General features: G+C 47.1%; 1 protein-coding gene across 5 annotated transcripts in view; it reads left to right on the top strand.

Moving 5' to 3' along the window:
- LOC140425138 (cytoplasmic dynein 1 intermediate chain 1) overlaps nucleotides 1-27,376 on the top strand; it is a 502,251-nt gene that overhangs the window by 395,786 nt on the left and 79,089 nt on the right. For all 5 annotated transcript variants that reach the window (XM_072509063.1, XM_072509064.1, XM_072509066.1 and 2 more), the window contains exon 13: nucleotides 24,783-24,916. In XM_072509063.1, the coding sequence (XP_072365164.1) occupies nucleotides 24,783-24,916 (134 nt within the window). The remainder of the gene's footprint in view (nucleotides 1-24,782; nucleotides 24,917-27,376) is intronic.

Here is a 27,376-nt window from a genome sequence, read left to right as displayed (position 1 = left end):
GAAAATTTAATTCGTAGAAACAATAAATTACACTTTTAAAAAGTCGATGCGTTGCCAATAGATCTCCCATATTTCTCAGATAGGCCCTTCAGCATATATTGCCATTAATCTCAGCCATGGAATCCCTCAAAACTCTCTTCCCAGGTGGCCTTCAGGACGTGCGACGACGCAGAATCGCCGGGCAGAAATTTATAGCCAAGTTCCGCACACATGAGTACGGCCTCAACCGGGACCTTGGATTCATGTTGCATTACATTCATCCCCCACCATCTGGCCTGGGCTTGCGAAATCCTACCAACTGTCCTGGCTTGAGACAATTCACACCTCTTTAACCTGGGGTTACCCCTCTCTCTGGCTCTGTAAAGACTTAATTACCTGCAAATGCTCGCATTCAAAGTATCGTCTTGCATCTTTGACTTTGTCTGTATAAATGTTTCTGGAAACTACCTCTTCATTCACCTGAGGAAGGAGCAGTTCTCCGAAAGCTAGTGATTTGAAACAAACCTGTTGGACTTTAACCTGGTGTTGTAAGACTTCTTACTGTGCTCACCCCAGTCCAACGCTGACATCTCCACATCAGGTAAAGTTTCAAAGCATTTATTCGTGCAGGAGTTAGACTCAGAATCTCATCCAACAGCAGCTTTTCCACCCCTGAGTTCCATGACTACAATATTCACCAGAAGGCACAGCATTTCGGATCCTTCACAGCTCTACTTCCAGAATCCTTCTTTTTGGTCTCATCCTCTAGCAGTACCATGACTTTCTACTTTGGCTATCTTACATGCACCTCCCAAGGTGCTGGGCTGGTATTTTTCCCAATACAGAGATCTTGCCTGGGAGTGCCCTGAGCGTGAGGTGGGGGAGGGGCGAGGGCCCCCTTTATAGGTGAGTTGGGAGTTTGAAGGTCAGAAGGTCGGGAAGTCCCAATCTTTTACTGCACTCCTGCACTGAGGTGATCGAACGAGTGGATCTCCTCAGTGCAGGAAACAGGACTAAGTGCTGCCTCGACAGGGAGTTTCCTGCTGAGGCCCCAAATTGAAACAGAGTCCCGATAGATAGTGTGATGTTTCTTGGTGCTGTGAGTGCTGGGAAACACTTGACTAAACATGCTCGTCACGGGACTCTGTTCCAATTTGGTTTGATTGCGCCTGTTGTATTTACAAAGTTACAAATGCTTAACCATTATTAAAACCAAGCAAATGTTATGGTTGTTAGGAAGACCAGTGGAAAGGGGGGCTGGCGAAGGAGGTCCTATTTGTGTAAGCCATGTTGGCTGGGGTTTGTTACTGGGTGGGTGTGTTGTTTATCTTGTTTTGTTCCTTTTGATACGTGATTGTTAAAATTATAAATGTCTTAATAAAATATTTTCTTTAAAAAAAACAATTTATGGTTAGGATTTAGATTTCAATTTGCGTTAATTTTCAGAGTCCCAATTTTCCTGCAAGAAATAGTGCATTTTTAGAATGGTTGGTTAATATTCTTTTAAGTACCCAATTCCTTTTTTCTAATTAAGGGGCACTTTAGTGTGACCAATCTACCTACCCTGTACATCTTTGGGTTTGTGGGGGTGAGACCCACACAGACACGGGGGGAATGTGCAAACTCCACACGGACAGTGACCTGGGGCCGGGATCAACCAAGGTCCTCAGTGCCATGAGGCAGCAGTGCTAACCATTGTGCCTCCATGCAATTTTCTTTAAGTCTTCTCAAAAGATTTCCCTTTAATTTTTGCACAATCTTTAGAATTCTTTCATGTCCTTTTTGATAAGTTGTATTTTTGTTCTCTTCCTCATATTTCCTTTCAAATTCTGCATAGGATTGTGTGAAGCATAGGCCTCAAGATAGCATTTGTGAGGGGACCATAGGTCTTGCAGCTTGGTTTATTTTGTCAAGAACAACATTGATGACTGCTGGCAGTCCATGTAGCTTCTGATTACTGACTGGTATGAACTGGAACCTAAGGTGAAATTCCTGGTCACTCTTACCCTTGATGTTAGGCAATTTTCACTTTTTCTTTGAAGCAGGACACCAGACTGTCATTAGGCATTCTTTTGTTAAAACAAGTTCTGAACCATTCTGTTCAGGTTCTAGCTCTAACCCCCCATTTTCTTCCTTTTTTGCATGCTTTTTAATGTCAGGTGATCAAGGGCCAAAATGTAAAGATTCACAGTAAACCAGGATGAAGATAATAAGACTAAGAATTCATTATTGTGGGTGTACGAAATAGTTTAAAGTATCAGAACCGTTAAATCCTCAGAGCTGTCTTATCTATACGGAATATAATTAAATCTCATATACTCGGGTAACACATTTAGCCTGAACTGCTTTCTTCAATTTTACCTGAGCAACTTTTAAAATTTGTAATTACAACAGCTTGCCTTTATGTCGCACCTTTCATATCGCGCAACTTCCCAAAGGTGCCTTACAAGAGCATAATTGGACAAAAACTGACATTGAACCAAAACAAGGAGATAATTTAGATGGGCAACTAAAAGCTTGGTCAAAGAGATAAGTTTTAAGAAAGGTCTTAAAAGAAGGAAAGGTGGAGACATTTGTTTTGAGAGGGAATTACAGCGTTAGAACCATGATAACTGCCAATGATTGGTCAAAGGAAATTGGGTATGAACAAGAGGCCAGAAGTGGAGAAGCACAGAGACTCGGCTGTAGAGGTATGAAACCATGGAGGGATTTGAATACAAGTTGCAAACTTTAAAATTGAAGTGTTGGGGGATGGGAGTCGATGTAAGTTGGCGAGCACAGATGAACAAGACGGTACTAGTTAGGATACAGGCACCAGAATTTTGGATGAGCTTAATGGGAAGGTGGATGATGACAAGCCAACACGGAGTGTTGTAATAATCATGTATGGCAGTTACAAAAGCATGCATGAGACTTCCAGGAGCAGACGGGCTTAGGATGGAAGTGTTAGTGCTGAAAGTAAGCAGTTTTACTGACCGAGATAATGTGGGGTTAGTAGCTCAGATCTTGTTCAGAATGGATGCCATGGTTGTGAGCTGTCTAGTTCCATCTATGATGTGGCCAGAGAGGGTAATGTGGCTAGGGAAGAGAGTTTGCAGTGGGAGTGAAAGACCAAGGTTTGGCCTTCCTGATGTCCAGTTGAAGGATATTTCAGCTCATTCAGACTTGGATGTGAGTCGAGCAGTCTGACTGCAGAGGTGATGGAGGAGGAGTTGAGAGCAGTGATAGTAAGATTAATTTGGAAGTCAGTTATATTTGGAACCTGACGTCATGGCCTGGATCTTCTGATCTCTGGGTAGTAAGACCCAAGATGCACATCGATACCCGGCATAAATCCTGATGCAGTGACCTCCGTGGGAAGTATCCAGGAAGTTTCCGTGAATGTCTCGATCTCTGAGCTAGAGTCAAAGACTTTGGTCAGTTCTGTGGGACTTGCATGAATAGTTACCGAGAAAATGATCGAACAATCCTAATCTAACTCTGGATAATTACAGAACTGACCCTCAATCACTTATACTGCCCATTTGACTACACCCCCTAACCATGCCCCATTACCAAGCTAGCCCCGACCTAACTACTCCTCCCAACCTGCCTGGCACCCGACCCACCTGCCACGCTATATATTTCACCCACCTATTCAACTTATCCAGCCATGGACATTCACCCACTCAAACATTCACTCTGGACCTTGAAACTTACCATGTGACAGCTAGTGTCATTAGAAAGGTATGAGCCTTGTCTTCCTGCAGGTGATAGTGCTATAATGGAGTTCTTTGATGGATACAGCATTCAGCATTTTTAAGAAGCTGAGCTTGGAAAGACCCAGCAAGAAATATGGAGCAGTATTGACGTGTGGAAAAGTTTGAGCAGAGAGCAATCAAACACTGTTCCCAAGCCAAGAGGTAGAATGTAGATGAGAAGTAGGAGAAAGTCAAGAAAAGGCACAGAGGTAATGATGTGGGGGTGGGACGGACTGCCATTGCAGACGATTCTCTGGCCATGACTGAATAGGCAAGAGTGGAACCAGGTGATGGCTATTCCACTCAGTTGGGCAATGGGGGAAAGATGCTGGAGTGTGGCCAACTGTGTGAGAGTCCACAGATCGTTCATGTAAGATGAGGAGGAATAGTTCACCACAGTGCGAGGATGTAATAATAATCTTTATTAGTTCCACAAGTAGGCTTTCATTACTTATGATGGTGATTAATCAGGGCTGCTTCGGTACTGGTGCAAGGAAGAGATTCAAACACGGAGTTGCAGGGAAGGTGAGCACAGATTTGGGAAGTGAATGTTCAAGGAATTGGGGAGGAACTGATGTTTTGGGAGGACTTGCTAGTGGATAAGGATAGTGGGGTCAAGGGTATTTTGTGAAGGATTTGAATGCAGTTTTGAATGGGTGAGGGACAGTGCCCGAGGAAAGCGAGACATTTTCAAACTCCGCTAGCATGAGGACCATGAAGGGGAGTTGGTTCATTGGGAGGTGCCTTTGGGGAGGGGCTGCCACGCTAGCAGGTAATGCTGATGAATGGAAGTGAGGTGGTGGGGGAGAAGGCTGAGAGGGGTGGCCCAGTGGAATGGGAGAGGGGGGGGGGGGAGGGTGGGGAGAGGGGGGAGATTGTTGCGACGTGGCAGGGGGTGAGAGATGACATGGTCAGGGATGGAGAAAGGGACCATCTGGGATGGGCTAGGTATAGGGTGGAATTAAGGGGGCTGGAGTTAAGCGAGGACGATGACGGACGGTAGAGGGGATTGTAGGCGTAAGCCTCTAGCAAGGCTGGTAAGTGAAACGTCCGGGGACTGAATGGGCCGGTTAAAAGGTCGCGGGTGTTTCGATCCGCTGGAGAGTATGGAAACGATTATGGGCCTGATGGGGAGGGTTCTCGGGGTATAAACTGAATGTAGGGAAAAGTGAGGTTTTCCCGGTGAATGAGTCGATATTGTGGACTAATTTAGGGAGGATGCCATTTACAGTAGCGAGGGATAGATTTAGGTACTTGAGGATTCAGGTATGAGGGAATGGATGGGACTCCATAAGTGGAACTTAATGAAGCTGGTGGAGGAAGCTAGGGGGAATCTCAGGAGGTGGGATACACTATAGTTGACGTTGGCGGGGAGGGCCCAAGTGGCGAAAATGAATTTGTTGCTGAGGTACTTGTTTATTTTTCAGGCTCTCTCGATCTTTATAGCAAAGGCCTTTTTTCGGAAATTGGACACGATCATTTTGGGCTTTGTATTGGCGGGGAAGGTGCTGAGGGTCGGGAGGATCCTGCTACAGAGGGAAGAGGCAGTCGAATCTGCTTCATTATTATTGGGCGATGAATGTGGATAATGTGCAGCGATGGTGAGAAGGAGAAAGGATCGAATGGAAGAGGAATCTAGTAAGGGGTCCAGTTTGAGGGCTATGGTGACGGCAGCATTGCTAATGGCTCCGAGTAGGTATTCAGGGAGCCCAATGGTGCAATCCACAGTGAAGATATGGATTTAGTTTCGGAGGCATTTTAGGGTGGATGTGGCTTCACAGCTCCAGGGTCCCAGGTTCGATTCCTGGCTTGGGTCACTGTTTGGAGTCTGCACGTTCTCTCCGTGTCTGCGTGGGTTTCCTCCGGGTGCTCCGGTTTCCTCCCAGAGTCCAAAGATGTGCAGGTTAGGTGGATTGGCCATGCTAAATTGACCCTCGTGTCCAAAAAGGTTAGATGGGGTTACGGGGAGAGGGTGGAAATGTGGGCTTGAGTAGGGTGGTTTTTCCAAGGGTGCAGACTCGATGGGCCAAATGGCCTCCTTCTGCACTGTAAAACCTATGTTCCATGTTAACGCTGCTGTGCGGAAATCATAGGTTTGAGCCGGGGGGGGGGGGGTTATGGATAGTGTATGGCGCAAGTCGAGGTGAGGGATCTGTATTTGGAGGAAGGGTTTGCCAGTCTGGAAGAGCTAAGGGAGAGGGTAGAGCTGCCGAGGTGGAGTGCGTTCAGGTATCTGCAGGTTAGGGACTTTGTGCGAAAGGTCTGGAGGGGGTTCCCTAGGTTGCCAGGATACACCCTGCTGGAGCGACTGCTGCTTACAGATGTGGAAAGGAAGGGAAGAATTGGTGATATGTACAGGTGGCTGAGGGAGTAAGGAGGCGAGCGGGTGGTGAAGATTAAAGAGAAATGGGAAGGGGAATTGGGAGGGAAGATCAATTGGGAAGTATGGAGTGAGGCACTGCATAGGGTAAACGGGACCTCTTGTGAAAGGATGAGTCTGATACAGTTTAAGGTGGTGCACAGGGTGCATATGACTCGGGGGTTGCAGATGAGTGTGAGAGGCAGGGGCCAGCGAATCACGTGCACTTGTTTTGGGGTTGTGAGAAATTGGGATGATTTTGGGTGGGAGTATTTGCGGTCCTAGCCAGGATAGCGGGGGAGGAGGTGGACCTGGACCCTTGGTGCCGATGTTTGGGGTTTCAGAGAAGCTGAACTCATGGAGAGGAGGAAGGCCGATGCCTTGGCCTTTGCCTCTCTGATTGCACGGCGAACAATTTTACTGGAGTGGCAGTCGGCATCGCCACTTGGCGGCTTGGTTGGGTGACCTGTACCACTTCCTGTGGTTGGAGAAGATAAAGTATGAATTAAGGGGCTCTGCAGAGGGGAATGGTGGGGGATGTTTGTGATTGTGTTTGAGGAGCTGTTGGTCTCAGGGGGGGCGGTGAAGGAGGGTGAAAAAGGTGAAAACATTGTACAGACTGTGTAGTCGATTGCTGGGAAGTATGTTTCCCGGGGTGATTATTTGTGGTAACTTGTTTTGACACGTTTGTAATAAAATGCGTTTTTTTAAATAAATGAATGGGAGTTGCTGTGAGTGAGTAGTATGCCTGGCTAATCTAGACGAATGCTTCAGGGGAGATGGAAGCAAGACTGGAGGAAGGTGCAAAATCAGGGTGAGGGCGTTCTGCTCAGGCAGTGTGTAAAAGAGATTTGCATGCCTAGAATCGGCTGAGCCTGCCTGCTGTGGCTCCTGGTCAGGCACACTGCTCATTTTCCTGCTCTTTTTCACCAAGCTTACAACTCTCCCCTCCGCAGCATCCCCCACCATCACACTTTGTGTAAGTCTGTAGGAAATCAACTAATAATCCCTGACAAATAAACTAAACAATTGTGTGCTGTGTAGTTGTTTAAAACATAATGTAGCAAATGTACTGGCAGATGAAAAGGACAATAAAATGTGCACAACAGATGGGAATCATTTGTATGGAATATTTTTAATTCAAATGCTTACAAAGCAAGGTTAGATTTCCATATTTCAGAACTTTCTCTATATAGTGTCCATTTGTATGTTGAAACTAAAAAGGATCACTGTTTGAAAAATTATTGGTATCTAATTTTTAAACAACATCCAACAGAAAGAAGAGAATTAGAATTGAAATATATGATTTCAGTGTGAATCCAAAGTAATGAAAATGGCTTTTCTAACCAACATATCTTTCCGCCCCAACCTCCAACATGATTTTTCATGAGGCTGTTAACATTTTAAGTAAAATCAGAACATTGCCTATTTTTGTACCTTTTTCTCCGAACTTATCAGCAGATTTCTGATTAATTAAACGTGATTTTGTCACTGGAATGTTCACAATGGTGTCTCTGTGGTGAATGTTCATGATGCATGTTCAAGGAAGCTCTTTGTATTTTGCTTTAATGATCTGTTTCCTAAAGTTCGTCCTTAAGCAACCTTTCAATCTTCCTAACTACTAAAAATATGCTTCATTGGTACATAACCTAGTTATATGCCAATTGTACATTAAATGTGTATTGAAAATACTATACTTTCTATAATAAATGGATAACAGCAATTGGGCAGAATATAATGAGCAGCAAAGAATGACAAAAAAATTAATAAGGATGGAAAAATTAGAATAAGAAAGAAAACTATCTAGAAATATGAAGCATAGTTTATATAGTTATTTAACTAAGAAAAGAGTTACGAAAGTCAGCATTGGTCCTATAGAAAGTGAGTCTAAGAAATTAATAGTGGAAAATAAAGAGATGGCAGATGAATTGAGCAGCTATTTTGCACCAGTTTTCACTGTCGAGGATACAAGTAACACTCCAGAAATAGTTGTAAACCAGAAATTGAAAGGGAGGGAGGAATTCAGGAAAATTACGATCACCAGGGAAGTGGCACTGAGCAAATTGTTGGAGCTGCAGGTTGAGGAATCCCCTGGTCTGGATAGACTTCAACCTTGGGTCTTCATAGAAGTGGTTAGTGAGATAGTTTGTACATTGGTTTTAATTTTTCAAAATTCCCTGGATTCTGGGAGGTGCCATTGGAATGGAAAATAGCAAATTGTAACTTTGTGAATCAAAAAGGGATGGACAGAGAAAGCAGGAAACCCCTAGCTAGTTAGCTAACATTTGTCATAGGGAAATTGTTGGCAGTTATTTAAGATGTTATGGCAGTTTATTAGAGTTAATTGAGTCACGTGCTATGGATAAAGGGGAACCAACCGGTGGATGCACTGTATTTAGATTGCCTGAAGGCATTCAATGAGGTGCCACATCAAAGGTTTTGTGAAAAATAAAATCTCATGGTGTAGGGGGTAGCACATTGGCATGGATTGAAGATTGACTAGCCAACAGGGAACAGAGGGTAGTCATAGTGGGTCGTTTTCTGGTTGGCGGGTTGTAATCAGTGGTGTGCCACATGTATCCGTGCTGGGGCCTCAACTTTTTACAATTCATGTAAATTACCTGAAAAAAGGGACAGAAGGTATGGTTGCTAATTTTGCCAATGATATACAGAACAATACAGCATAGGAACAGGCCCTTCGGCCCTCCAAGCCTGCGCCGGATCACGTGTCCTATCTAGATCAACCGCCTGTATCCTTCTATACCCCGTCTGTTCATGTGCCTATCCAGATAAGTCTTAAAGGTCGCTAACGTATCTGCCTCAACCACCTCACTTGGCAGTGCATTCCAGGCCGCCACCACCCTCTGTGTTAAAAACTTCCCATGCACATCTCCACTGAACCTTTCCACCCTCACCTTGAACCTGTGCCCCCTTGTAATTGTCATTTCCAGCCTGGGAAAAAGCCTCCAACTGTTCACCCTCTCTATACCCCTAATCTTATAAACTATCAGGTCGCCCCATAGCCTCCGTCTCTCTAGGGAGAACAATCCCAGTTTATTCAACCTCTCCTCGTAGCTAATACCCTCCATACCAGGCAACATCCTGGTAAACCTTTTCTGTACTCTCCAAATCCTCCACGCCCTTCTGGTAGTGTGGTGACCAGAATTGGACACAGTATTCCAAATGTGGCCTAACCAACGTTCTGTATAATTGTAACATAATTTTCGAGCTTTTAAACTCGATACCCCATCCTATGAAGGCAAGCATGCCATATGCTTTCTTTACCACCATTTCCACCTCTGCTGCCACTTTTAAGGATCTGTAAACCTGCATGCCCAGATCTGTGTCTCTATGCTCCTGATGGTTCTGCCATTTATTTTATAGCTCCCACCTGAATTGAATCTACCAAAATGCATCACCTCGCATTTGTCCGGATTAAATTCCATCTGCCATTTCTCTGCCCAATTTTGCAGTCTATCTATATCCTGTTGTATTCTCTGACAATCCTCATCACTATCCCCAACTCCTGCAATCTCAGTATCATCTGCAAACTTGCTAATCAGACCCGCTACATTTTCTTCCAAGTCATTTATGTATATTACAAAGAGCAGAAGTCCCAGTACTGATCCCTGAGGAACACCCACTAGCTACAGACTTCCATTTGGAAAAACACCCTTCCACTGCTACTCTCTGTCTATGGGCAAGCCAGTTCTGGATCCATCTAGCTAGTTCACCCCTGACCCCATGTGATCTAATCTTTTGCACCAGCCTGCCATGAGGGACCTTAACAAATGCTTTACTGAAGTCCATGTAGCTAACATCCACAGCCCTTCCCTCGTCAACCATTTTTGTCACCTCCTCAAAAAATTCAATCAAATTAGTGAGACACGACCTCCCTCGTAGAAAACCATGCTGTCTGTCGCTACTAAGACCATTCACTTCCAAATGTGCATAAATCCTATCTCTGAGAATCTTTTCCAATAATTTCACCATCACTGACATCAAGCTCACTGGTCTATAATTACCTGGATTATCCTTGCAACCCATCTTAAATAGCGGTACAACATTGGCCATTCTCCAATCCTCTGGGATCTCACCCGTGGCCAATGAGGACACAAAGATTTCTGTCAGAGGACCAGCGATTTCATCTCTTGTCTCCCTCAGTAATCTGGGATAGATGTCATCTTGCTCCGGTGATTTGTCTACCTTAATGCTTTTTAACACATCTAACACTTCCTCCCTCATAATAACGACCTGTTCTAAAGTGTTTGCACATCCCTCTGAGACACCACCAATCAACGTGTCCCTCTCCTTTGAGAATACCGATGCAAAATACTCATTAAGGATCTCACCTACTTCCTCTGGTTCTATACATAATTTCCCTCCTTTGTCCTTGAGTGGACCAACTCTTTCTCTAGCTCCCCTCTTGTTCCTAATATACATATAAAATGCCTTGGGTTTCTCCTTAATCCTGTCTGCCAAGGATGTTTTGTGACCCCTTTTTGTTCTCCTAAATCCCTGTTTGAGCTCTTTTCTACTTTCCTTGTATTCCTCAACTGCTTTATCTGTTTTTAGTTGCCTGTACCTCACATATGCATCTTTTTTCTTTTTAACAAGATTCTCAATTTCCCTGGTGATTCATGGTTCCCGAATCCTGTCCTTCCTTTTTACCGGCAGATGCCTGTCCTGCACTCCCATCAACGGCTCCATAAAAGACTCCCTTATGCCAAATGTGGATTTACCCTCAAACAGCCTGTCCCAAACAACAGCCTCCAAATCCTGCCTAATCTGGTTGTAGTTAGTCTTCCCCCAATTTAGCACAACAACCCTAGGACAACATTTGTCCTTTTCCATGAGTATCCGAAAGCATACGGAATTATGGTCACTGTTCGCCACATGTTCTCCCACTGCAACTTTGGTGACCTAGCTGGGCTCGTTCCCTAGTACTAGGTCCAATATAGCTCCCTCTCTAGTCGGACTATCCACATAATGTTCTAAAAAACCTTCTTGGACACACTTAACAAATTCCTCACCATCCAGACCCCCAGCCCTAAGGGATTTCCAGTCAATATGAGGAAAATTAAAGTCTCCCACTACAACAACCCTATTATTCCTACATCTATCCAGAATCTGCTTACATATCTGTTCTTCAACTTCCCGTGAGCTGTTGGGAGGCCTGTAGTACTCCCCCATTCTTGTGACTGCCCTTTTCCCGTTTCTGAGCTCGACCCACAGTGCCTTGTACTTGATTCTTCTATGGTGTCCTCCCTCTGTATAGGTGTAATATGTTCTCTAATCTGTATTGCAACTCTCCCATCTTTTACCTTCCTCCTTGTCGCGCCTAAAACATCTATATCCTGGAATATTTAGCTGTCAGTCTTGTCCCTTTTTTTTTAACAAACAATTTTATTGAGGTATTTTTTGGCATTTTTTGTAAACAGTTACAGATTACAGAAATATGCAAACATCAACGGAAAACCAACACTTCAACCTAACCATAATGCACATACCCGCTCCTCTCCCATAGACACTACCCGCCTATTTAACCCTCCTACTCTACTCTAATCTCCCCCCTCCCCGCCTGCTGACATTCACTCTCCCGCGAAGAAGTCGATGAATGGTTGCCATCTTCGGGCGAACCCCAATACAGATCCCCTCAAGGCGAAGTTGATTTTTCCATACCCAGAAAACTTGACCTGTCCGAAAGCCATAGTTCGGTCTTAGGGGGTTTTGAGTCCCTCCATGCCAGCAGTATTCGCCGTCGGGCTATCAGGGAAGCAAAGGCCAGAACATCGGCCTCTTTCTCCCCCTGGACTCCCGGGTCTTCCGAAACCCCGAAAATTGCCACCCCTGGACTCATCACCACCCTTGTTTTCAGCACCCGGGACATGACCCCCGCAAATCCCTCCCAGTACCCTCTAAGCTTAGGGCATGCCCAAAACATGTGGACATGGTTCGCTGGTCCTCCCGCGCATCTAGCGCACTTGTCCTCGACCCCAAACAATTTGCTCATCCGAGCCACCGTCATATGGGCCTGGTGAACGACCTTAAACTGAATCAGGCTGAGCCTGGCACATGTTGCGGTTGAGTTTACCCTACTCAGGGCTTCCGCCCATACCCTGTCCTCCATCTCCCCGCCAAACTCCTCCTCCCATTTGAGTTTCAGTTCCTCCATCTGGGACTCTTCCCCCTTCATGAGCACCTTGTAAATATCCGAGACTCTACCCTCTCCTCCTTCTCCTCTAGAGACTATTCTGTCCTGGATCCCTATCACAAATTGGAGCCCAGACCGACGCACCCACCTCACCTGCATGCTTTCTCCACTGGCCCCAAATCCGCAGTGCCGCCCCCACTACTGGGCTGGTGCAGTACCTGGCTGGCGCAAGCGGTAGGGGAGCCGTGACCAGGGCTGCCAAACTGGTGCCCCTGCACAAAGCCGCCTCCACCCGCTCCCAGATAGACCCCGTACCCGCCATCCACTTCCTTATCATGACTATGTTAGCCGCCCAGTAGTAGTTGATCGGATTCGGCAATGCCAGTCCCCCCTCGCTGCGGCTCCTTTTAAGCATCGCCTTCCTCACCCGCGGGGACTTTCCCGCCCAGACAAAGCTCATGATGATTTTGCCGGTCGTTTTGAAGAAGGACCGTGGGATAAAGATCGGGAGGCACTGGAAGATGAACAGGAAACTAGGGAGGATTGTCATCTTTACTGTCTGCACCCGCCCCGCAAGTGACAGCGGGAGTGCATCCCATCTCCGAAACTCCCTCTTCATTTGTTCCAACACTCTAGTCAAATTTAACTTATGCAGCCTGCCCCAGTCTCGTGCCACCTGTATCCCCAAGTACCGGAAACTTTCCTCCACCAGCCTAAATGGCAGCTCCTTCAGTCTATCCTCCTGGCCCCTTGCCTGCACCACAAACATCTCACTCTTGGCCATATTTAACTTGTACCTGAGAACCGGCCAAACTTCCTCAATGTTTCCAGTATATTTTCCATCCCGGCCAGTGGGTCCGACACGTACAGGAGCAGGTCATCTGCACAGAGAGAGACCCTGTGCTTCCCCCCCCCCCCAGTCATTCCCTTCCACCCCTTTGCAGCTCTCAGCGCAATCGGCAACGGTTCTATGGCCAGCGCGAACAGCAACGGGGAGAGTGGGCATTCCTGTCTGGTCCCGCGATGTAGTCTGAAGTAATCTGACATTATCCTGTTCGTCCTTACGCTAGCTTATGGGGCCTGGTACAATAGTCTGACCCAATTAACCAGTCCCTCCCCGAACCCAAACCGTCCGAGTACCTCCCACAAATAGTCCCACTCCACCTGGTCGAAGGCTTTCTCAGCGTCCATTGCCACCACTACCTCCATCTCCTTGCCCGTCGGGGGAATCATAATCACATTAAGCAATCTTCTCAAGTTGGTTGCCAGCTGCTGCCTTTCACAAACCCTGTTTGGTCGTCCCCAATCACCTCCGGTACGCAGTCTCCAATTCTAATCGCCAGGAGCTTGGCGTCCACATTGATCAGGGAGATTGGCCTGTATGACCCGCAGGATTCCGGGTCCTTGTCCCGCTTTAATATCAGCGAGATGGTGGCTTGCGACATCGTCGAAGGCAGGGTCCCTCTGTCCCTCGCCTCATTAAAAACCCTAGTCAGGACCGGTCCCACTATCTCCGAGAACTTTTTGTATAACTCTACTGGGTATCCATAAGGTCCCGGGGCTTTCCCCGACTGCATGGCCTTTAGGCCCCCCAGTACCTCCTCCGCTCTAATCGGGGCCCCCAGCCCGTCCACTAGTTCCCCGCCTACTTTTGGGAAGGTTAGTCCGTCCAGGAACCGTTTCATTTCCTCCGGCTCCTCCAGGGGTTCTGAAGTGTAAAGCTTACCATAAAAGTCCCGAAGTACCTTAATCAGTCCTGACGGGTCCTCCACTCTGTTCCCCTTCCCGTCCACCACTCTACTTATTTCCTTGGCCGCCTCCCACTTCCTGAGTTGCTGCGCTAGCAATCTGCTGGCCTTCTCCCCATGCTCATACACCACCCCCCTTGCCTTCCTAAGTTGTTCCATGGCCCTACTCGTGGATAGCACCCCCAGTTCCGCCTGCAGTCTCCGTCTCTCCCTGAGTAGGTCCTCCCCCGGGGACCCCGCATGCTCCTCGTCTATCCGGTGAATTTCCCAAACCAATCTGTCCATTTCTGCTCTGTCCGCCCTATCCCTGTGAGCCCGAATTGAGATCAGCTCGCCCCTCACTACTGCTTTCAGTGCCTCCCACAGGGTCGCTGCTGAAACCTCCCCCGTATCGTTCACCTGCAAGTAATGTTGCATACACTTCCGCAGTCTCTCACATATCCCCTCTCCGACAACAATCCTACGTCTAACCTCCATTGCGGGCGTTGGTAATTCACCCTCCCCCGACCTGCAGGTCCACCCAATGTGGGGCATGGTCCTAAATAGTGATTGCCGAGTATTCCGTATTCTTTACCTCCCCTACACAGTCCTTGCTCAAGATAAAGAAATCAATCCTAGATTATACTTTATGAACATGCGAGTAGAACAAGTAGCCCCTTCCCGTCGGCCGTCTGGCTCTCCATGGGTCCACTGCCCCCATTTGCTCCATGAACCCTTTCAGCTCCCTTGCCATTGCTGGGAGCCTACCTGTTCTGGGACATGACCGGTCCAGCCCCGGGTCAAGGACCGTATTAAAGTTTCTCCCCCCCCCCCCCCCATTATCAACGTGAGTCTACGGCTGGGATCTTCCCCAGCACTCTTTTAATAAAGTCAGCGTCGTCCCAGTTTGGAGCATATATGTTCACCAGCACCACTCTCCTCCCTTCCAGCTTGCCCCTTACCATAAGGAATCTGCCCCGCCGTCTGCGACTACGCCCTCCGCCTCAAATTGAACCCGCTTATTGATCATAATTGCTACCCCCCTGGACTTAGAATCCAAGTCCGAGTGGAAGACCTGGCTGACCCTACCCTTCCTTAGCCTAGTCTGGTCAGACACTGACACTTTCAAATGTGTCTCCTGCAACATAATTACGTCCGCCTTTAGAGCCCGCAAGTGCGCAAACACACGTGCCCTTTTGACTGGCCCATTTAGTCCTCTGACATTCCAGGTGATCAGCCTGGTTGGGGGGCACACCGCCTCTCTCCTCCCCCCCCCCCCCCCCCCAACGCTGGTCAGCCATAACCTTTCTTGGGCCGGCCCATGCGCCGCGCCGCTCTTGGCTCGCCTCTTGCCAGCCTCCACCCTCAACCTCCTCTCCATTATCTACTTCAGACCCCTCCCACGTCAGCAGAATAACTCTTTCCCTCCCCCCTCCCTCCCCCCCCCCCCCCCCCCCCCAGCAACATCTCCCGATAGCCCCACCCCTGCCATCTAATGGCTGTATTCACCCCCCCCCCCCCCACCTGACTCCCTTGACTAGCCAATCTGCTAGCTCGGTGACTCATCCCTCCGGCACCCACTTGTCTCACTCCCATTGTTTCCCCAACCTCATCTCCCCACTCATCAACACACCATCCCCCACTCCGACCTACTGGAGCAGTCTCACTAAAATGGGAAAGATCAAACAAGATGGAAACATCAAACAGTACCGTGAGGCTGCTCCAGGTACAATCCAGTTCCAGCTGTGTACACAGATATATGTTAACTCACGTCCCTTTCTGTGCATTAATAAGATAGCAACACAGTACCCGTATCACCCATCCGAAACAAACATAAAAACCATAGACATAAAAAAAACAACCAACCAACATCTTTAATCCCCATTGCTTACCGGCCACCTTTATGTTACAATGAAGGCTCCAGCACACCCAGAGAACACGATGAAAGGTACCAACAACAGCAGAGATTTTTTTAAAAAAGAGCATATGAGAGGGGGATCTCCCCCCACCCCACCCCCCGTAGGCAAAAGCTGCCCAAAAATACAACACATGGCACCTTTAAAGCAGTAAACAGTCGACCGTCAGTCCAGGCACAGTAGGCATTCCCCCAAACAATAACTCTCGGATCCTAGCCTGTGTCCGTTGGGTCCTTTTTTCGGGACCAGCCCCAGATCCCTCGCGAAGTCCATCGCTTCTTCGGGCTCGGAGAAGTAGTGGTGTTGGCCCTGATGCGTGACCCAAAGACGAGCCGGGAAGAGCAGACCAAACTTCACGTGCTCTTTAAATAACACCTCCTTAACTTGTTTAAAGGCTGCTCGATGCCTGGCCACCTCCTGGCTTAGGTTCTGATAAATGCGAAGAACACTGTTATTCCACGTGCTGCTCTTAGCGCTCTTTGCCCACTGCAACACCCGCTCCTTCTCCGCAAACCTGTGGAACCTAATCGCCATCGGACGGGGGGAGACCCGCCGGACGCATCTGCCTCACCTGTACTCTGTGTGCCCCCTCCAGCTCCGGCGGTCGCGGAAAGGCGTCAGCTCCCATCAACTGCATCAACAGGTCAGCCAAAAACGCTGTGCCATCTGCTCCCTCAGCCCCCTCCGGGAGGCCGATAATCCTTAGATTTTGTCTACGGGCTCTATTTTCCAGCTCCTCCACTCTATCCAGCATTCTTCTCTGTCTCTCCTTCAACCCATCGACTTCTAGCGCAGTCAACACCTCCCCCAGCTCCTTAACTTTTTCATCCTGGGCATCCAATCTCTAGTTCAATTGATCCACTGCCTTCTGAAGTGGGTCCAAGTTATCCCGCTTCAATGATTCAAAACTGCTTTTTATCACCTGCAGCATGTTTTCCAGCGCTTGCTGGATCGCCGGGTCCGTAGGTCCCGGGTCACCTTCCCCTACACCTTGCCTTTGTCCTTTCCTCTCCCGTTTTCGCTGCTTTCTGCTCTCCCGCGGTTCCATGCAGCTCTGCCCGTTCCTCAGCACCTACGTGGCCGTCATTCCAGCGCTCCACAGTCCCGCAAAACCGGGGAACCAGGTCCTCAAATCCCGCCGGAATGAGAGACACCGAATGTGCGTCTCACTCACTCATCGCCGCCACCGGAAGTCGCGTCCTGTCCCTTTTTTAACCAAGTCTCCATTACAGCAACCACATCCAAGTTCCACTTGTGAATCAAGGCTTTAAGTTCATCTGTCTTACCTGTTATACTTCCCTTCCTCTTAGCCAGCCTGACCTGGTAATATGCTCATCTTCAGACTCTACATTTGCTGCCTTACTGTCCTGATTCCCACTGTCCTGATTCAGTTGAAGGTGGTGCATAATGGCTACCGTGATTACAAGATGGCGCCGGAGCGAGGCGACTCTCTGTGAGCTCTCTTCTCCCCCCCCCCCCCCCCCCCCCCCCCCCCCCCAACAGATCCACTTTTTACTTAACTTATACTCGTTCTAATCTTTCCCTATTATGTAGTTTCTTTTCTTCCCATGTACTTAATGATCTGTTGAGCTGCTCGCAAAAAATATTTTTCACTGTACCTCGGTACATGTGACAATAAACAAATCCAATCCAATCCACTAATGCCCATTGGACCAAATTCCTAATGAGTAGATTGTGGGAGTGGGGGATCAATGCGAGCGATGTGGAAGGGGCCCGGCCAATCATGTACATATGTTCTGGGCATGTCCTAAGCTCGTGAGGTTCTGGGTCTCTTTCTTCATTACTCCTCCCTTCCATCATAAGGTTAGATGTGGGGATGTTTGCGGATGTTCAATGTTCAGCACCATTCCCAACTCCTCGGATATTGAAGCTCCACCTTCCACAAACATTCAAACCCTTCACCACCGACGAACAGTGGCAGCCATGTGTACCATCTACAAGATGCACTGCAGTAACTCACCAAGGTTCCTCAGACAGCACCTTCCAAACCCACGATCACTACCATCTGGAAGGACAAAAGCAACAGAAACCTGGGAACACCACCACCAGGAGGTTCCTTCCAAGTCACACCAACCTGATTTGGAAATATATCGCCGTCCTTTACTGTTGCTGGGGCAACATCCCTAACCACATAGTGCGTGTACCTACACCTCAGGACTGCAGCGTTCAAGACGACAACTAGGGATGGGCAATAAATGTTGGCCTAACCAGTGACGCCCACATCCCGTAAATGAATTAAAAAGAAAATTATGGAGATTAAACAGGCAAGCATAAGTTTAGCTAATGATAGACGTGGTTCATTGACAAGTTACAGAAACTTTTGGGCCAATCTGTATTCCAATCACATTGTTACAGACGTAGCATGATATCAGGTGGGGTATAAAAGTATGCCCATGAAATTATCTATACGCTTTGCAAGAAAATTGGATATACCAAACAAGTCTTGTGCCACAATGATAGGGAATGTCACGATTAACACAAGCTTTGGAGAATGTCATAGACAATACAATTTACACAGATGTTCCACAGGATTCGGATGTATAGTAAATATTTGGCAAAATAATGTATTAGGATATATCAAAAAGAGCACAAATAACTAAATTGAAGAGCAATACTTGCACAAACATTCTCCAGGAAATAGATAGATGGATCTAGAAAATAACAAAAAATATATTCCCAACTTGCAGTGCTGAAGATGACACCCTGATAGTTCTTTTTTTAAAAAAATATATTTTATTGAAATTTTTTGATCACAATTTTTTCCCTTTACAGATAAAACAGAAAGACAAATTTAACAGTACATATAACATGTTAACCACAGTCTAATAAAAGGTAACTAACCAACATGATAAACTAATCAATTAACATAGAATGAAACTTTCCCCTCCCCCCCCCCCCCCCCCCGCCCCCTCCCCCCTGGGTTGCTGCTGCTGGTCATCTATCTTCCCTCTAACGTTCCGCTAGGTAGTCGAGGAATGGCTGCCACCGCCTGGTGAACCCTTGAGCCGATCCTCTCAGCGCAAACTTCATCTGCTCCAGTTTTATGAACCCCGCCATATCGTTTATCCAGGCCTCCAGTCCGGGGGGTTTCGCTTCCTTCCACATGAGTAAAATCCTACGCCGGGCTACTAGGGACGCAAAGGCCACGACATCGGCCTCTTTTGCCTCCTGCACTCCCGGCTCATCCGCAACTCCAAATAAAGCTAACCCCCAGCCTGGTTTGACCCGGACCTTCACCACCTTCGAAATCACTCCCGTCACTCCCCTCCAGTACCTCTCCAGTGCCGGGCACAACCAAAACATATGTGTGTGGTTTGCCGGGCTTCCGCTGCACCTCCCACACTTGTCCTCCACTCCGAAGAACCTGCTCAACCTTTCTCCCGTTATGTGTGCTCTATGTAGCACCTTAAATTGAATCAGGCTAAGCCTGGCGCACGAGGAAGAGGAATTTACCCTGCTTAGGGCATCAGCCCACAGACCCTCCTCTATCTCCTCTCCGAGCTCTTCTTCCCACTTTTCTTTTAGTTCGCCCACCAGCTCCTCCCCCTCTTCTCTCATCTCTCGGTATATCTCTGACACCTTGCCCTCCCCGACCCACACCCCCGTGAGCATTCTATCCTGGATCCCCTGTGTCGGGAGCAATGGAAATTCCCTCACCTGTTGTCTTGTGAACGCCCTCACCTGCATATACCTAAAGAAATTTCCCCGGGGCAGCTTATACTTTTCCTCCAACGCTCCCAAGCTCGCAAACGTCCCATCTATAAATAAATCTCCCACCCTCCTAATTCCCAACTGGTGCCAGCTCTGGAATCCTCCATCTATCCTCCCTGGGGAAAACCTATGGTTGTTCCTGATTGGGGACCCCACCAGGGCTCCCAGCACACCTCTCTGTCGCCTCCATTGTCCCCAGATATTTAATGTTGCTGCCACCACTGGGTTTGTGGTAAATTTTTTTGGTGAGAGCGGTAGTGGCGCCGTCACCGGCGCCTCTAGACTCGTCCCTTTACAGGACTTTCTCTCTAGTCTTTTCCACGCCGCTCCCTCTCCCTCTATCATCCATTTACGTATTATCGCCACATTGGCGGCCCAATAGTAGTCGCCCAAATTCGGCAGCGCCAGTCCCCCTCTGTCTCTGCTACGTTGTAAGAACCCCCTCCTTACCCTCGGGACTTTCCCTGCCCACACGAAGCTCGTGATGCTCCTGTCTATTTTTTTAAAGAAGGCCTTAGTGATCAGTATAGGGAGACATTGGAATACAAATAGGAACCTCGGGAGGACCATCATCTTAATTGCCTGCACTCTGCCCGCCAGTGACTGGCTGCATGTCCCACCTCTTGAAGTCCTCTTCCATTTGTTCTACCAGTCGTGTCAGATTAAGTCTGTGCAAGGTTGCAACTAATGCAGCAGGGGCATGGGAACCTGGATTGTAGTTTTAGGGTAAGGGAGAATGAGAGTATAGAGGTCAGGAGCACAGATTTGACGTCGCAGGAGGGGGCCAGCGTTCAGGTAGGTGGTTTGAAGTGTGTCTACTTCAATGCCAGGAGTATACGAAACAAGGTAGGGGAACTGGCAGCGTGGGTTGGTACCTGGGACTTCGATGTTGTGGCCATTTCGGAGACATGGATAGAGCAGGGACAGGAATGGATGTTGCAGGTTCCGGGGTTTAGGTGTTTTAGTAAGCTCAGAGAAGGAGGCAAAAGAGGGGGAGGTGTGGCGCTGCTAGTCAAGAGCAGTATTACGGTGGCGGAGAGGATGCTAGATGGGGACTCTTCTTCCGAGGTAGTATTGGCTGAAGTTAGAAACAGGAAAGGAGAGGTCACCCTGTTGGGAGTTTTTTATAGGCCTCCTAATAGTTCGAGGGATGTAGAGGAAAGGATGGCGAAGATGATTCTGGATATGAGCGAAAGTAACAGGGTAGTTATTATGGGAGACTTTAACTTTCCAAATATTGACTGGAAAATATATAGTTCGAGTACAATAGATGGGTCGTTTTTTGTACAGTGTGTGCAGGAGGGTTTCCTGAAACAATATGTTGACAGGCCAACAAGAGGCGAGGCCACGTTGGATTTGGTTTTGGGTAATGAACCAGGCCAGGTGTTGGATTTGGAGGTAGGAGAGCACTTTGGGGACAGTGACCACAATTCGGTGACGTTTACGTTAATGATGGAAAGGGATAAGTATACACCGCAGGGCAAGAGTTATAGCTGGGGGAAGGGCAATTATGATGCCATTAGACGTGACTTGGGGGGGATAAGGTGGAGAAGTAGGCTGCAAGTGTTGGGCACACTGGATAAGTGGGGCTTGTTCAAGGATCAGCTACTGCGTGTTCTTGATAAGTATGTACCGGTCAGACAGGGAGGAAGGCGTCGAGCGAGGGAACCGTGGTTTACCAAGGAAGTGGAATCTCTTGTTAAGAGGAAGAAGAAGGCCTATGTGAAGATGAAGTGTGAAGTTTCGGTTGGGGCGATGGATAGTTACAAGGTAGCGAGGAAGGATCTAAAGAGAGAGCTAAGACGAGCAAGGAGGGGACATGAGAAGTATTTGGCAGGAAGGATCGAGGAAAACCCAAAAGCTTTCTATAGGTATGTCAGGAATAAGCGAATGACTAGGGAAAGAGTAGGACCAGTCAAGGACAGGGATGGGAAATTGTGTGTGGAGTCTGAAGAGATAGGCGAGATACTAAATGAATATTTTTCGTCAGTATTCACTCAGGAAAAAGATAATGTTGTGGAGGAGAATGCTGAGCCCCAGGCTAATAGAATAGATGGCATTGAGGTACGTAGGGAAGAGGTGTTGGCAATTCTGGACAGGCTGAAAATAGATAAGTCCCCGGGACCTGATGGGATTTATCCTAGGATTCTATGGGAGGCCAGGGAAGAGATTGCTGGACCTTTGGCTTTGATTTTTATGTCATCATTGGCTACAGGAATAGTGCCAGAGGACTGGAGGACAGCAAATGTGGTCCCTTTGTTCAAAAAGGGGAGCAGAGACAACCCCGGCAACTATAGACCGGTGAGCCTCACGTCTGTAGTGGGTAAAGTCTTGGAGGGGATTATAAGGGACAAGATTTATAATCATCTAGATAGGAATAATATGATCAGGGATAGTCAGCATGGCTTTGTGAAGGGTAGGTCATGCCTCACAAACCTTATTGAGTTCTTTGAGAAGGTGACTGAACAGGTAGACGAGGGTAGAGCAGTTGATGTGGTGTATATGGATTTCAGCAAAGCGTTTGATAAGGTTCCCCACGGTAGGCTATTGCAAAAAATACGGAGGCTGGGGATTGAGGGTGATTTAGAGATGTGGATCAGAAATTGGCTAGCTGAAAGAAGACAGAGGGTGGTGGTTGATGGGAAATGTTCAGAATGGAGTACAGTCACAAGTGGAGTACCACAAGGATCTGTTCTGGGGCCGTTGCTGTTTGTCATTTTTATCAATGACCTAGAGGAAGGCGCAGAAGGGTGGGTGAGTAAATTTGCAGACGATACTAAAGTCGGTGGTGTTGTCGATAGTGTGGAAGGATGTAGCAGGTTACAGAGGGTATAGATAAGCTGCAGAGCTGGGCTGAGAGGTGGCAAATGGAGTTTAATGTAGAGAAGTGAGGTGATTCACTTTGGAAGGAATAACAGGAATGCGGAATATTTGGCTAATGGTAAAGTTCTTGAAAGTGTGGCTGAGCAGAGGGATCTAGGTGTCCATGTACATAGATCCCTGAAAGTTGCCACCCAGGTTGATAGGGTTGTGAAGAAGGCCTATGGAGTGTTGGCCTTTATTGGTAGAGGGATTGAGTTCCGGAGTCGGGAGGTCATGTTGCAGCTGTACAGAACTCTGGTCCGGCCGCATTTGGAGTATTGCGTACAGTTCTGGTCACCGCATTATAGGAAGGACGTGGAGGCTTTGGAGCGGGTGCAGAGGAGATTTACCAGGATGTTGCCTGGTATGGAGGGAAAATCTTATGAGGAAAGGCTGACGGACTTGAGGTTGTTTTCGTTGGAGAGAAGAAGGTTAAGAGGAGACTTAATAGAGGCATACAAAATGATCAGGGGGTTGGATAGGGTGGACAGTGAGAGCCTTCTCCCGCGGATGGATATGGCTGGCACGAGGGGACATAACTTTAAACTGAGGGGTAATAGATATAGGACAGAGGTCAGAGGTAGGTTCTTTACGCAAAGAGTAGTGAGGCCGTGGAATGCCCTACCTGCTACAGTAGTGAACTCGCCAACATTGAGGGCATTTAAAAGTTTATTGGATAAACATATGGATGATAATGGCATAGTGTAGGTTAGATGGCTTTTGTTTCGGTGCAACATCGTGGGCCGAAGGGCCTGTACTGCGCTGTATTGTTCTATGTTCTAAGGTTCCCCAGCTCCTGGCTATCTGAATCCCCAGGTATCGGAAGTTTCTTTCCACTTTCCTTAGAGGCAGGCCATCTATCCCTCTACTCTGGTCCCCCGGGTGTATCACGAAAAGTTCACACTTCCCCATGTTAAGCCTATATCCCGAGAAATCTCCGAACTCCCTCAATATCTGCATGACCTCTGTCATCCCCCCCCACTGGGTCCGTCACATACAACAGTAGGTCATCCGCGTAGTGACACTCGGTGTTCTTCTCCCCCTCTAATCACCCCCCTCCATTTCCTGGAGTCTCTCAGCGCCATGGCCAGTGGTTCAATTGCCAACGCGAACAGTAATGGAGATAGCGGGCATCCCTGTCTTGTTCCCCTGTGTAGTCGGAAATACTCCGATCTTTGCCGGCCCGTGACCACACTTGCCGTTGGGGTCCCATAAAGGAGTTTGACCCAGCTAATAAACCCGTTTCCGAACCCGAACCTCCTAAGCACCTCCCATAGGTACTCCCACTCCACCCTGTCAAATGCCTTCTCTGCATCCATTGCCGCCACTATCTCTGCCTCCCCCTCTACTGGGGGCATCATTATCACCCCTAATAGCCGTCGCACGTTGACATTTAGTTGTCTCCCCTTTACGAATCCTGTCTGGTCTTCGTGCACCACCCCCGGGAACCCTGATAGTTCTTATTGTTGGCAGAATATATTTTTCAAATTACATTAACAACATTATATCTAACCAGAGTACGTCATAATTTTAAAATATTTTTAAAAAATTAAGTATTAATTAGATCTGTCATTATTTCAAGCCAGTGTAAGACTGTACACAGCACTGAAATCTTTTCCTATCCTGTAATTTACTATTCAAGTGCAGAATTTGAATATAACATTTAAAATTTCGCTGATGCACAAAATACTCTTTGGATAGTCTCCATATGGAAGCTGATAATTAAACTTTGTTTTTATTACCCCCCCCCCCCTCGAGTTGTAATGTTTTTATTTAGCTACAATATTATGGTTGTTAGTCGAACTCGTGACTGGCACGTAATAAGACATGAGTTCAGTCTATAATCTGTGCTAAATTAGCTGATGTATTCTGGGGCAGCATGCAGTTGCCCCAAGAACCCTTGCATTAGAGAGGGAAAATCAGTCATGGTTCATGTCCTTGATTACTGACATGAACTCCGATGGGAAGTGCACTTGCATGGATGTCTGATAAGAGCAACACACTATATTCGAGATCGTAAGATATAAATTGACCGTTGAAGCTCAGAAAAATCTTCCAAAAATGGGAGTCGATTTATACACTGTATGAAGTGCTGACTTTAGGCCTAAATATCCAAAATAAAAAAAGGGTTGTGTTTATGCCAGGTCATCTTGTATGTCGCACCTTTCAACACTTCCTGTGACGTTTTACACATGATTACGGCTTGCGGTGCCTTCCATAACTTCGCATGCAATAAAGCCTTCTGAAGATAAAAATTGAGAGATGGAAAGAGAACGTTGTCGATGTGCTAACTGTCTTTTTATTTTTAATTAGGAGAATATGGAGCTGGTTTACAACAAATCAAAGCCTGTGGCTGTCACGAGCATGGCTTTCCCAACAGGAGATGTCAATAATTTTGTTGTGGGCAGTGAGGAGGGGATGATTTATACTGCGTGTCGACATGGCAGGTAATGTTTACTGCTATTTAGTGTTTAATATGCGGTACAATTTCATACACTGGAGTTAATGAAAATGAATGTATTTGTGAAGAACAGGTTTGGAACTTGTAACCCATAACAATTTTAACAAACCGGACATTCAATAAGTGTGCTTTTTAAAAATTAATCCTTTTGATTACCTGAAACATTTCTTGCAGATGGATTATGTTATCTAATAACAGCCCGTTAATTGCATGCAAATCATTATTTTGTATTTTCCTCCTGGTGCGGGCGGGTAGAGAGCTATGGCCAGCGGTGGGGAACAGAAAATGGGAACAGGTCTGGCACCCAGCACTGATCCCATTTTTCTGCCGACGCTCCATTCTCCACCTGATGGGTATTCCCGATTGCAGTGGCAGTGAATGGAGAATCCCGGCCATTATCCCCAATTTCCCTTGAATGTCATGGTTTAGCCACCTTTCCTGTTTTACTTTTGTGCCAGAGAGGAATGGACAATTGTTGCAGTTTACCCATGCACTCTTTGAATGTTTGCCTATCCACCGTCATCCTTTTAAGTAATGTTTCCCAATCTAACAGCCAACCCGCACCTCATAACATCGTAGTTTCCTTTATTAAGATTCAGAACCCCAGTCTCAGAATCACCTACATAACTTTCCATCTTGCTGAAAAATTATAGCATATTATGGGTTACTCATACCCAAGGGGTCTCACTGAACTAGCTTGCCGATTATTCCTTTTTCATTACACAGTATCCAATCAAGGATGCCTTGTTCTCTAGCCACAACCCTCTCAGCCTCGTGAATGCACTGCTTAAACTTCAAAATTCACAACTTGGGTTGCTCCAACTGGAAGCACATTATCATCCAGATCAGCAGGACCATCTAGGTTTTCCCACGTAGTGCAGGATGTGCAAATCACGGGACTGAGTTCCCCGGATGCAAATTAACAAAATAGAATAGATAGACTAGAATAATCTTATTCCTGTTTGTGTCAGACAAACAACTAAAACCCTTTAACTCTATCAAAGTGAAGAAATGTAGTTTTGAAGTTCTAAAATATTAATTATCTAAAGTTTTTAAGCTTCATTTACAGTCTGTTAAAATCAAAATCCAGTTATTTCTCTAATGCTTGTGTTCCTTCTTAAATATATGAAGCCCTCTTTAATAAAAGTGTTTTTGTTATAGCCTGCCTGAATCCTACTGGCTGGAAACAATTTGTTATCCCATGACATATTTTAGGGTATAACAACTAAATAGAGTAACACAAATTAATTTAGGGACAAATTAAAAGGGGCCTCTCCTGGTCCGAGCACTGCCCGAAACGAACAAAGAGAAACGGAAACTTAAAAACATCAAATCAAAATGTGAAAAGATGGGTCAATGAAACAATCCAACCCTGCGGTGCCCACCGAGCACGGAAGGCCTCAATGGTGCCTGTGGACACCGCATGCTCCCTCTCCAGGGACATCCCACCGCGAATGAAGCCGCAGAGGAGGGACAGGCAGTGCAGTTGGACAACCCCCTCGCTGCCTGGGCCTGTTTATGTCAAGTTTCGCCAGGCTTAGGAGCAGTTTGACGAGGAGGTCCTCCACCTTCCCTGCCCCTCTCCGCATCAGGTGCCTGTACATCAGGAGCTCGGGGCTGAAGTGCAAACAAAACTTTAACAATAACGTTGTCAAGAAACTATAAAGGGAGAGCGGCCTAGAATATTCAACATAGACATGGCTCACGGACTCCACAAGACCGCAAAAATGGCGGGGCTCTTGGGCATCCATGAACCGGTGCAAAGGATGATTGCACGGTACTGCTGCATGCATCACCCTCCACCCCAGGTCCACAGGTTTTAGGGGGAGTACACTTCCCTAGAGGGACCTCCAGCGGGGACCTCCGCCGCTGGACGGCAACGAGGCATGGTTATCCCATGATGTATTTTGGAGAGTACGAGCTCCCGCAATGAGGGGAGTGGGGCAATCATTAATAGTTGCAGCTGTATAAATAGAACTGTCCAGTGTGCTACCGGCTAGAGAAGGAAGCAGTGGTGAACTGCTGTGTACATATTGTTGTGAACAAAGTTACTTTCTGTTTGACTCTACACACACGTGCTGAATTCCTCGTGGCCCTCACATTTTCTAATTCCCAGCAATTTGATAACCCTTCCTAACATCAGTTTCTCACCAACCAATGAACTTCTGTTTCTTTTGTGATGTTAAGCACTAGATGCTGCTGACTGCGTGACCCAACATCCTCCTCACGCCCTCTCCTCTTAACTTATTAAGTTACTATGTGTTTAAAATTGAGTCACACTTCATTCACAAGATAGAGCTCATTTTTATAATGAGACTAACAGCATAAAAGTGGAAGTTTCTGTCAGTTGACTCCGTTATTGAACTCGAGCAGACTTCACCAGTGCACCCACTGGAGGAGGAAGGGAATGGAAACGAAGCTAGGATATTGGGCTGAAGTGGATGAC

Source organism: Scyliorhinus torazame, chromosome 6, assembly GCF_047496885.1.
Source record: "Scyliorhinus torazame isolate Kashiwa2021f chromosome 6, sScyTor2.1, whole genome shotgun sequence".
Taxonomy (NCBI): Eukaryota; Metazoa; Chordata; class Chondrichthyes; order Carcharhiniformes; family Scyliorhinidae; genus Scyliorhinus; species Scyliorhinus torazame.
The sequence above is the reverse complement of the archived record's forward strand: the minus strand, read 5'-3'. Positions and strand labels throughout refer to the sequence as shown.